Source organism: Manduca sexta, chromosome 15 (genome assembly GCF_014839805.1).
Source record: "Manduca sexta isolate Smith_Timp_Sample1 chromosome 15, JHU_Msex_v1.0, whole genome shotgun sequence".
Taxonomy (NCBI): domain Eukaryota; kingdom Metazoa; phylum Arthropoda; class Insecta; order Lepidoptera; family Sphingidae; genus Manduca; species Manduca sexta.
In genome coordinates, this window is record NC_051129.1 from 5,151,104 (window position 1) to 5,163,651 (window position 12,548).

Sequence of the window (12,548 nt, forward strand, 5' to 3'; positions counted from 1 at the left end):
GAAAGAATAAAAGAAACAGAATGAATGGCAAATATATTCTCAATACACTGCAATAGTATTATATTTTATTACAAAAAGGTGTTGTTATTGGCATGGCAAGGCATTATATTGGATCAAACCACTTTCTTGAGAAAACATTAACACAGTGGACACTGTAAAAATCGATAGCATTTTAAACAAAAATTTAATTCATTATCATCATCTGGGCAAATATTATAATATCATGTACATGGTGGTTCTTGTATTCAATGTATTTTGTGTAATTGCATACAGACAATAAGGCATCGGTCAAAATTCTATCTAATTCGGACAAATATAAAAAAACAGATTGGTTCAAGAAACACTTGTTTTGGCATATATTCCTTATTCATTAAAATAGCCCGCCTGAATTCACATTTTATTTCAGCTCTACTAGGGCTAGCAAGATAAAGCTACATAAATGTTACTTAAACAGACAACATAAACATACTACTAGTGTTCCATTAATATTCATTACAAGGGAAACCCTAAGTAATACAATGTTCTTAATTATATAATATACTCAGCTCAACTAATTCACTATCTTAATTGATATTTAAATATTTTATACACCTAGACCCTCTATATATGTGTAGAGGGAGGACCGGCCAATCCACAGCATTTCGAAGCAGTCTACAAGTATACATTTTAAAATATTAAAATTTAGTCTAGACCATAAGCCTTCTCTAGAAAATAACTCAATTTACATTTGTGTTATACAATCTAAAGAATGTGTAAGAAAAAATATCACTGTGCTATTTGCATTTTATGGAATTTATAATTTTTATCACTCCCTTAATATTCAGATGCAAAATACAGGATAATGAACAAAATAAAAGGCAAGCATATTATACAATTACAGGTGTTTGGACAACAACTAAAAATTATTTCTTTATTTATTTTCTGACTAGTTGACCCGACAGACATTGTCCTCTCTTAACTATGTATGCATGGGCGCATTCTGTCGATCACTGACAGTTATTTAAAACCACTGACAGTTATGTAAAATTAATATTGTCATTAAGTTTTCTTAAATTTTCTATGTTCCACACAATTTTTTTATTTTTTTCTTTGATAAGAACCGTCTCCTGACAATAACATACACAACAAAAAAAAATAGTGAAATTGGTCCAGACGTTCATGCGTGATAGTGTGACCAAGGGAATTAGGGATTCATTTTTACATATATAGATTTCATTAAATACAGCACTGGAATGTGCAGATTGTATCACAAACCTTAGATATTTAAAAATCAAGGCTTACCTCCGGGCCAGGTGTAGGCGCTCTTGTGTTGTCAAGTGCTCAACCTGGGCCATCTCGGCCACCAAATCTGCATGCTCCATCTTGGAAGTTACCTACAATAATCATTCAATAATGTTATTTTAATAATTTCACAGAGAAATAGATTAATTATAGAATTCTTTTTTTAAGTTAAAGTCATTAACCATTGTACAATGGGTCAATGACTTAACTTACAAATTTATTAAATTCAACAAAATACAACAATTTTTTCTGTATTAAATACAATATAAATATATTAAAAATATGCTACTTTTATTGAATTTAATTTAAATTTTGTTTCAAGGACAATGAAATAAATTGTTTATAGTTACTACCATAAACAGCAGGTTAGAATTTAAAAAAAGAAGATAACACAACTCACATAATTACACTGCATAGATCAATCAATACATTTGTGTAGGAAGTAGAGGATTATGCTTCAAACGTTTAATGAAAACATTATAATATTGTTATGTTAGACAATGACACATAATTCTTCAATAAACTTATTGATAACTCACAAAAGTCTGATAAGATAACATAAGCCAATATATTTTGTTGAGTGTCTAAAAAATTCTTAGATTGGGATATTTATGATTGCAAAATAACAACGTAAATGCATGTATAATTCATAAAACACAGTTTCGCCCACAACGATTGGAAATAATTTTAAAAACAAACTGACAGTTTAGAAAGGCACTAAACTTCGACAATCCAATTCACCTTTACGGGTCATTATAGTGTAATGTGGTAAACAAAAGAAATGTTCTTAAAATGTGTTTATTTTATACAGATATTTACACTACTTACCGTTGTTCTAGTTTATTACAAAGCCAAAGTATGTTTCATCCTTGTATTGATACATTTGCCACACATGATAAACATATAGTCGAATAGCATAACCCACTCATGTAAACACATTTATTTAACGTTTAGATAATGAGTCATTAACACATTGTTTTACAGTTAATATTCATTTTTCCGTTATTTTTCATGAAAATTAAAAACAAGGAGAAAAATCACAAGACGGCAAGCAATCGAGCAAGTTTTTTCTGACACGTTCAGTGTTGCAAGACTCATTATAATATTTATAATTTGTTTTACTAGCAAGGGTGGCCATACACGATGTCAACCGCATCAAATAAATGAAATTGAAATTGAAGTCGAATATGGAATACTCCAAACGATTTCTCACTTGTAAAATAACTATACACGAATAAATTAGTCAAATTATAACCGCGTCGCGTGGTGTCATGCCGCATCGAATCCGATGGTGCGGAGCGGCTCGACCAATGCTATTTACGCAACATGTAAGTATTTATGATTTTTAAGGGGCGTCGTAGTCTAGTAATTTAAATTACAGGGCAGAAACATTTTATTGATTTTATATATACTCGTTTTTACATATAATAAGTATGAACATTTAAAAATATGTTTTACAATAAATATTATGAATTGTTGCTAGTTCACAAAAATTGTAATAAAATGTCAGTGCCAGAATTCGCGACAGGCTTTACACGTTACGACGGTTGATCCGCATATGCCGACTTACCGGTTTATAGCGCGACAGATTTGCAATTGGAATATTCACGTTTTGAGTAAAACTAATTAGCTATTTAGTCCATTGAAATGTTACATTTTTTAGGCCTTACCTTGCGTTTTTTAGAGGACGCAATTTTATTTTTTTGAAGTGTAGGGGGGGTCAATCTAAAGCTAAAACCAAGTTTGTGGGGTCGCCACCCTTGTCCCACGGCCGCCACCTTGAAAATAGGGGTTGAAATGGTTTTTACGATGTATCTCTTAAACTATTTATCTGACAAAAAAAAATTATAAACATTTTTTGTTGCAAATTAAATTCTCTACAACTTTGGTCTAGTAACTTTTGTCGTAGAACTATAAATAAAAAAGTTATGAGCGAAAATGTTAAGAAATTCAATGTTAAGCAATGTCCATTGCAACATCATCAGAACCTGTGTTTATAAGGTTCATAATACTTTTTTTGTACTCTCATTAATACCCAAATACCCAAGGGACCATTAGGGAACAAAAGAACATCTGCCTGCTATTATTATTATTATTTCTAACCTCTGTTGTTGTAAGAATAGCTGATAATATTATGTTGAAGTTGTCGTTCAACTTATATCTTTTAGTTGTGCTACATATTTCTGTACGTGCGGATGTATTTTATTCAATTTCGAATGATTTCAGACACGATTTTAACTTTAGTGAAAACTACTTTTTTTTTTATTAGCATTTTGACTTTTAATAATAATAATAATAGCAGGCAGATGTTCTTTTGTTCCCTAATAGTCCCTTGGGTATTTGGGTATTAATGAGAGTACAAAAAAAGTATTATGAACCTTATAAACACACATTCTGATGACGTTGCAATGGACATTGCTTAACATTGAATTTTTTAACATTTTCGCTTATAACTTTTTTATTTATAGTTCTACGACAAAAGTTACATGACCAAAGTTGTAGAGAATTTAATTTGCAACAAAAATGTTTATACATTTTTTGTCAGATAAATAGTTTAAGAGATACATCGTAAAACCATTTCAACCCTTATTTTCAAGATGGCGGCCGTGGGACAAGGGTGGCGACCCCACAAACTTGGTTTTAGCTTTAGACTGACCCCCCCTACACTTCAAAAAAATAAAATTGCGTCCTCTAAAAAACGCAACCCCAAATGTAACTTTTCAATGGACAGATTCTGAGTATGAGATGATTCAATATGTCGTGGTGTTTTGAATAGAATGGTCCACGTGATAGTCGTATCGAGTATGTTCAATTTGAGCAAGCCACGACAAAGTTTTTGAAGTAGGCCTATATTTTGAACTCGGCATGTGTATTTCCAACGGGGACACTAATAATGTAATAAGGAAGTCGTGTGCAAGGTTACGCTTTTAAGTCATATTTTCTACAATTTCAATCTATCATTGGATCCAATTGGATTTTTGACGTAAAAATAAGTACCTAAGTACCTCTATTGTCTATATATGTAATAGACTGGCTCACTAGTCATGCGACGAACGACTTTAAAATCTAACCTTGGTTACCGTAAACGGAAAAAGCCTTAGGAAAAAGATATGGTAACGTCAGAATGATTAGAATTATATGTATGTGTTTTGTAATATTATTATAATTCTCTTTGCACACTTCTTCACGTTAATTAACATTGTGAAATCAATTCCGGAAATGTTATTAATAATGGCGAAATCATTTAAAACAAATGTATGGAGTATTTTGTTCATATACAAAGTGGTACAAAGGCTCACAAAAACAAAAAACATCGATTAAGTACTGTTGAGTTAAATTTTAAACGAAAAGCGCAATCTGGGTTCATGACTTTAATTTTTTTTTGTCGATAGTATTTATAAGGGAAATACTTACTTACCTGATATTTACAATTTGATACATTTCTTAAAATAGGGAATATCTAAATTGACTATCAAAAGAATTTTTCAAACTTTATTCTGGATTCCCAGCCGTTTTTTCGTGTCCCACGAATCGCGAGCCAGTCTAATTCCATGCATTGGTATCTTTGGCGCTTATATTCAAATGATGCAGATGAATATTAAAAATACTTTCTTCATAATATTACGATGAATAAGCTAAATATTACTATCTATCTTAGGCCACTTCACGAAGTTAAGGTTATAATAAATAAATAAGATAGAATTCAAAGACGCAATGAATTTTATTTAGTAAGTTTTATATTTTTTACTATATTATATTTTAACTTAAACAGTATACATTTATAGAAAAAAAATGACCTGCGTAAATTATCTACCGAGTACTCTAGGCACTATTATTTTCAATTGACGTACCATATTTCACAAAGCTTATATTTGCCAGATCCATTTATTTAAAGAGTTTATTGATAAGAGAAAATAGATAAGTACAAATTGAAGTAATCATTCGGAACAAATTGTCTGTGACACAAATATTTAAACTTTCATAAATTAACTGAATACATTGCGCGTAATAAAGTTATAAGTTGTAATAAACCATTTATTGTTATACTATAATTTGTAGATAAGATCACGTCATATCGTCGTAGCACGTACATGAGCGATTTGTAGTAGAAAAGCTCTATCCCAAAATAACCAACATTAAGTACATATATGTATATAGGTATTTTCTTACAGCGAGTCTATAAAGACTGCTTTAAGTGATACCATTAAGAAATACGAACTACTTAAATTATTGCTTACATTAAACTTTCACCTACTTAAGTATCTACGGGTCATGTCTGCAACTCGGTTTAGCTCTGAAGCGCATTATCAGTTGAGACACTATCAAATTACGCTCAGCATCTTAAGATAATCGTAATTTTGGAAACCCATAATGACACTAGCTCAAATGATACCTTAAATCACATGTGACGGATTCTAACAGCTGTGTTTTGTTTATTTAACAGCGCCGACTGAGCTAAGAACAAGCTCTTGAGACAGCTTATGTTTCGTTTATTAAATAGTTCAATACATTAAAAGTCTACGTGAGATTTTACTCAAAGGTGAGATTGATTTATTAAGCCAGCCCTTACATTGAAATACTTATGTATTATATATATACTTAGTACCTAGGTAATAATTGTATAAGAGCTGAGTTTATATAGCAAAGTATCGGTGCTTACCTACCTACTTTGCTATAGGTATGTTTCTCCTGATGACATCATTAAGGCGGTTTTTGCAAACCCGCTGTAAGTTTTTGTCTGCTTTCTATGACCTTATAAGTTCATATTTTGATTATTGATAATACAAGTAAATAGCAATAATTTCGAAATTTAGTTTAGCTTAACTATTTAAAATTTCTTTGTTACTTACATACCTAAATCTATGTGTTTACAATAAAATATTTGACAAAATTAACTTCTTTTTTATTTACAGATATTTTATGGACTATTAAGTCTATGAAGCTACCGCTATTATTGTACTATCTTAATCATTTTAAATATTTCTATTTAAATACAGTTCTACCTTTGAATCGAACAGTGTTGTCTATTATGACGACCTAGCAACAAGTCAACATTTCAACCACCTAAGTAGTTGTGCCTATTAGCATATTTAAATTTTAAATACAAGATGTAAAATAAAAGCGATCTGGTATTTTTACGGCATGTATAATGTGGGATATCAGTTCCTCTTAGTAAACAAATACATATCTACATATATGTGTAAGCATATTAATAGGTACACACGTAAATCAGTGGAATTTTATGGCCTCTCATGTAGCTTTGCAAACATTTTAGTTACTTTGTTCTTGTTATTTTGAACAAACAGCCGGACTTCAAAGTGATTTTAAAAGGGTTCTTCCGTATATAATATATACACAAGTAAATTAATGATATTTTTTTTTTTATATGGCACGGCAAAATAATCCCGCTGCACCTGATTGTAAGTTGAGTGAGGTCCGATAGAATGTCATAAATGTCCAACACAATTATCCCGGCCTGCTGGAACTGGATATACACAAGCTGTTCCCAGAACGCGACACTTACGTGGGCCAATATGGCGGGTTTTAAAACCTTGTGTACGGTGGCTGCTATCCTGGTGGATATAAATATATCCTACCACCAGCAAATCTGTCTGATTTTCGGTATTTATTTAGCTAACTAGGCAGTGCATTTTAGTAAAGTTCTTAATGCTGTTTATTTTACACCTTGTATTTCATATAAAACACACATTAACACACAAACAATTACTTTAAATTGCCAATGACACCAACAAAAATGAAATGATTCGTAATATTATAACTAATTTCCAATATAAAGCGGTAAAGCTTATTGTTAATGGTGTTTTTATTATTATTTTAATATTGTCCTAACCAGAATAAAGAAAGAAACGATCGGCTATCAGACTGAAGAATGAAACAAAGTTGCACTAGTACACTAACTCTACATATCTAATTTACTTGTTTGTAAATAAATCTAATAGTAATATTGTCATTGGCAACTAACGCCTCATTAAAAATAAAATTATCTGCCTATATTTTACCTATTGTATTGAAAATAACATTATTCTCAATTGTAATTTACAAATAGCATACAAAAATACACAGTAACTGCTTACGTACTGAATAGGTAGTAAGTACATAATATATTTATGTCTCATTAGTGTTTGGCTTTTATAAGTACTTATACAATACATTTTAAAACACACGACGCTTGTTGTATTTATGACGACGATTTAACACATTTGCATATTCTCTAGAACAATTAACGATGCTACCACAAGAAACATCTAAAACAGCATGAGAATTTCGCAAACAATCGACAGGAAAATGTGCCCGACGCTTGCTACTACAACATTCACAGTGCCTCAAGAATTTGAGTAAATTGAATACGCTTTACTATAAAACTAACTTAGTATTTACAGTGTGAAAGTCCAACAATAACTACAGAGGCAAAGTATCTTGCTTTTCCTAGAACAAGAATAAATAATAAATCCTACTCAACGTAACGAAATTTATTTATAGACGTACATTATAACAATCTATCTATACGATGTGCGTTTGTTTTGTTAGTGATGATTATAATTTAATATTTACCATTAAATAAAAGCACGAGCATTATAATAATTGCCCATCGAAGGTATAATAACAACGGTTTGTTCACATAATATCCGAAGTACACACGTCCCAGTGTTTCAACTACTGCCAAACATGAAACTTTTCTGTTACCTAACCTTTAACTTACAAAACTTGTCACAAGATTGATTTAACTACAAAAGGCTTTATTTATTAGCGCAATTTAAATTATAGTATTTTTTCACTTATTCTACACACCACAAATTCACAGCACTGTTTAGAAACTAGTTTGTTCTTATAAAACAGACATGAGATCACTTTTTATTCTAGGGTCCTATATTTTAACAGTGGCAACCTGTCAGGGTCACCACGGCGGGGCACTCAGGTGTTCTCATCCGACGAGTCGTCTGATGATGAACTGGTAGTCAAAGTTGATGCCATGGTCAGTTGTCGGATGAATGGTTCCCGAGGGAGGCTTTGCTGACCCAGAGGAAGTCTTCGTACGCCCATACGTTCACTTTCTGGCAACGATTTGCTGCATTTCTCTTCTGTTATGGCATCTCGAGATAACGAACTGAAATTGAAGAAAATTTTCTGCTCATGATTTGTTTTTAGAGATTTAGGGAATTTGATAATGAATTTTATAACTTTTAATCAGTTTATAAAGTTATACGACAAGAAATTGAAAACAAAATTATCGTAACAGTCATAATTATAATATAATTTATCACAATTAACTATGTTACTCGAAAATTATAATATTGTCAAAATTTTAGAAATAGAAATATACACAATCACCATACCCAGTTAATTCTAACATAGATCCTCTTCTGCATTGTCCCCGGTGTGGCCCTTGCATGATGCTGGCAGGTCTGCTCGATGCTCCCAGTGGGTCCGAATGTGCTACATCCTCCATCAGCAATACAGAAGGACCGCCAAGACTCGTACTCCTCTTTGACAATGGGGTAGGTCCCGGGCGCCCTCCCGACACATCTTTTGAGGACGCATCTGACTTACTGCCATCTTTGTTTCCCTCGGAATCAGACGCCGCCGTACCATCAGCAGCGCCTTGCGTAGAACTAGAGCTCTCTCTTCGGAATAAACCTATGATAGATTTTGGATGTTTTGGCTTCTCTATACCACCTATTGATGGGATGATGTGATGATGGATGTGTCAAGGAAGGGAGAAGGAGGAAAGAGAAAAAAATCTAATAAGAATATGTCAATAATAGTTTGTTATAAGGTTTAATGTGCAGAATAATGTAAAAGTTAAAAGAATACTGTTACGGAACGCTGGTTTGACGGCGTAAGGCGGTGCGATTTGTGATCTACTTTAAGGAAATAATTTGTAGAGACGCGTAATAGCCATTATATCTGAATATGTTTTATTTGTTAAATGACGAAAGAAAGTGGTTTCGTAGTAAACATAAAATAAAATGAACGCTTTTCGCACAGCAGTTAAATTTATAGCCAACATGCATGTGAGTATAATGCGATGCAATTAGGCTATTAATATTCTACTAATATTAAGCAAAAGCAACTGTTTAAGTATTGATTTTAAAAAATAAACATTAACTAACAATAGTACCTAGATACAAGGCCGCCATACATTTCATTCTCAGAAATGCCGTTGGTAAAGAAATACAATGTGATAAAGTTCCAATAAAAAGTAAGTATTTCATTTGAATTGTGCGTTTGTAAAATATTATTTTATTTACACAGTTAAAAGACTTTCAAATCAATAATCAATGTTTAATGTTCCTGAATAACAGCTATCATTTGCAAATTTTGGTTTATAATATAATATTGTCTAATCCAGAGTCGACAATACAACCCTAATTCTGATCCCAAATATGTAACTTTGTTAAGACAACCCTATCTTACCTAAAAATGTAGCGGAGGGTGAACTGTAAGCCAAGTATTCCTTGTTGGAGGCCCATGAAGGGAACTCCGATTGCTTGAGAGCCCCGGAGCCCTCGGTCTCTTCCCGCTTCCACGGCAGCATGGTCTCTGTCGCCGTCGGTGTCGCCACTCGAGCTTGCTCAGCAACTATCATGTAGGTGTCTGAGATAGAAAACCAGTCATCACTCTTCATCAATCTTTTAATCACATTTATGTTGTATTTATAAATATATACGAGATTTTAGATCGCTCATAAATTTCATTTTTGAAGTAAGAAATTATTATTACCGGCTAGAAAACTTCCTACTACTTTATAACGCAAAATGTACAAAAATATGCAATGTCGGACACTAACACTAAACTTCGTGGTTCAGGCCTATTGCTGGGCTCAAATCTATGCTGATCGTAGCACCTGAATTCTTCATGAATAATATTATAAAAACATAATTGCGTAACACAATATATAGGTGCGTACCAAGTAAAAAAGAAAATAGACCTTTGATCAATATATTACGATGTATTTCTAGGCTATAAGTAATTAAGTTAAAAGATTCCTTACCATTGTCGTCCGAGTTCCTTCTTTCATCTTCTTCGAGAATGTCCTCGTTGGGAACTAAAAATAAAAGATGACACGAAATGATAAATTATATCACGTTGATAAATAACCATTAAACGGTCTAATTATTTCTAATCATTATGCGTTATTAATGGGATATTTTATTGCAATGCTTATGATTATTCTTGCGTAGCATCATTACCGGTAAGATGAAGGTATAATATATATCATAAGCTAGGTCTTGTTTTGCTATAATGTTTCTAAGAACTCAAAAAGGAGAGCATGATGGATAAGGTGAACATTTCAAGGCTGATTTTTAATTATCAGTTACATATTATTCATCGCATAAAATTAAACTTAAATTGACTTTTTTCTATTTGATGGATAACATTAATCTGATACTTAAAAATTATGCCAAAATTTTAAGTAAAATGCGTTCTTTTCATATTATTGTCCAATTACCTAGGTACTCAAATGTAAAACATTTGAAAAAAAAACTAGAATATGTTTCGGTGGGGGTGTAAAATTATATATAGGTACCAAGTTACCAACAGCTCCGCAGTTCTTCATTCAGATAGTTTCACATTAAATCTCGACCCACATATTTTCAATCTACTTCGTTAATACCAGGTCCGTTACTTTAAAGTTAAATTTTCTCGTTTTTAATCATATATAGCCTTCACGGTTAAAGCTAAACATACTTAGTATTTTAGTAAAACATATTTGGTAGATAAGCTTACAAATACCAATAGAATGTTCAGTGGTGCTAATAACATAAATAATACATAAACCTAATAATTTTAAGCTTATAAGCAAAATGCGATTCCAGTAAAACCAGTTATTTTAAGGTTTTTATAAATGGTTTCATGTTACCACATTTTATAAATGAATACAGGGTTAACTACATTACAACAATAATAATAAATAACATACAAATTAATAACATAGTATGTGTTTAACAACATGCAATAATTTTGTATCGGATGACCAATTTAAGCGCAATTTAAGAGCAAAGCGTCTGATGAATAATAATTCTAGTTATCAAACGAAAATAAACTCTATCACACGGAAATAACACAGCTCTCGATTCGCGGCTAAATGTTGCATAATATAAAATCGATTTATTTTTATGCCACATACTAAAATGTAGAAAGCAACGCGATTTCAATTTTGATCATCAGACGCAAATGTGAATATCTAATAGAGAAAACGTTCATTTTCGAATAAACACATACCAAAGTTATACGTGGATCTGTCCCTTCGCCACGGTAAGGATTTCTCAACAGCTGTCGGTAGTATTTCTTCGGGCGTTTTAGCGTACTGCTTGACGATCCTCGCTTTCAAAGGATTGAATCCCGGCAGGTTAGCCAACTGGTTTAAAAGTGAACTACTATTTTCTTTATGCGAGGACGTCGGACTGACTTCTTTGTATCCGGCTGATATTATCAGCGTCGCCAGTTGTCGAGAGTATCGTTAGTTTGCAGTTTGCGGTGCCACATGAAGATTGCCAGAAGGGAAGAAAACGACAATCAAACACAAATAATATCGAAACAAGCAAAGACAAAGAGCAATATCTACCAGGGAAACTACGGGGTGTTTAAGATTCAAATTAATCGGTGTAGCGATAACAACTTAGTAGTTTTTCTAGCAGGAATAGCAAACCTTTCATAGCAATTATTGTGCTGGAAGAAAAATTATTCTATCGTGTGCAAATATAATAACATCCTAATATTACTCAACAATATATTTTTTTATATAATATATCGATCGCTACGTGAAGATAAGCAAAAATATCTACTTTTATTAATGGATATGTTGCTATAAAAGGTTTGCAAAGTTACTTCGTAAGGTTAACGGGATTGACAAACAGAATGAGCAACAAAACGAAAACTAATTCAGTTACTAAACTGTCGTAAATACAAATTACAATTGGTACAATGTAGAATATTTGGAACATGCCACCACAAGTACGTTTCAGCAACATTCTCACAGTAGGTAGCCATGTCAGAAAAGGAGCGACTCTGTACCCAGCAAATTATATTAGTAATAATAACCAATTAAGTAAAATAACCACTTATTCCTCAGTTCGATTTGGCACAATTAAAAAGTACAAGTGCGTATTAAGTGATAAAATAATGATACACAACATCCATTGAGTGCTGTTTGGATTTGAATACGCAATGTAAACAAAATTATTAAAAAATCACCTCTATCATATCATTAAAACGCTAATCTGTAAATTAACATTATGCATGTT

The 12,548-nt window shown here is 32.1% G+C and overlaps 2 protein-coding genes across 5 annotated transcripts in view; both read right to left on the minus strand.

Moving 5' to 3' along the window:
- LOC115439963 (protein phosphatase 1 regulatory subunit 16A) overlaps positions 1-2,386 on the minus strand; it is a 42,335-nt gene extending 39,949 nt beyond the window's left edge. For 2 of the 3 annotated variants that reach the window (XM_030164066.2, XM_030164064.2), the window contains exons 1-2: positions 1,682-1,807; positions 1,282-1,373 (exon numbers count right to left, since the gene is read on the minus strand). In XM_030164066.2, the coding sequence (XP_030019926.1) occupies positions 1,282-1,373; positions 1,682-1,696 (107 nt within the window). In that variant the 5' untranslated portion in view covers positions 1,697-1,807. Of the gene's footprint in view, positions 1-1,281; positions 1,374-1,681; positions 1,808-2,109 lie in introns of those variants that run through there. The other variant, XM_030164065.2, reaches the window with a different exon arrangement.
- A 2,641-nt stretch (positions 2,387-5,027) lies between these two features.
- Positions 5,028-12,548, minus strand: part of LOC115440044 (sodium/hydrogen exchanger 3) — a 39,957-nt gene continuing 32,436 nt past the window's right edge. For both annotated transcript variants that reach the window (XM_030164182.2, XM_030164180.2), the window contains exons 16-20: positions 11,527-11,727; positions 10,295-10,348; positions 9,718-9,897; positions 8,637-8,976; positions 5,028-8,407 (exon numbers count right to left, since the gene is read on the minus strand). In XM_030164182.2, coding sequence (XP_030020042.1) covers positions 8,215-8,407; positions 8,637-8,976; positions 9,718-9,897; positions 10,295-10,348; positions 11,527-11,727 — 968 coding nt within the window. In that variant the 3' untranslated portion in view covers positions 5,028-8,214. The remainder of the gene's footprint in view (positions 8,408-8,636; positions 8,977-9,717; positions 9,898-10,294; positions 10,349-11,526; positions 11,728-12,548) is intronic.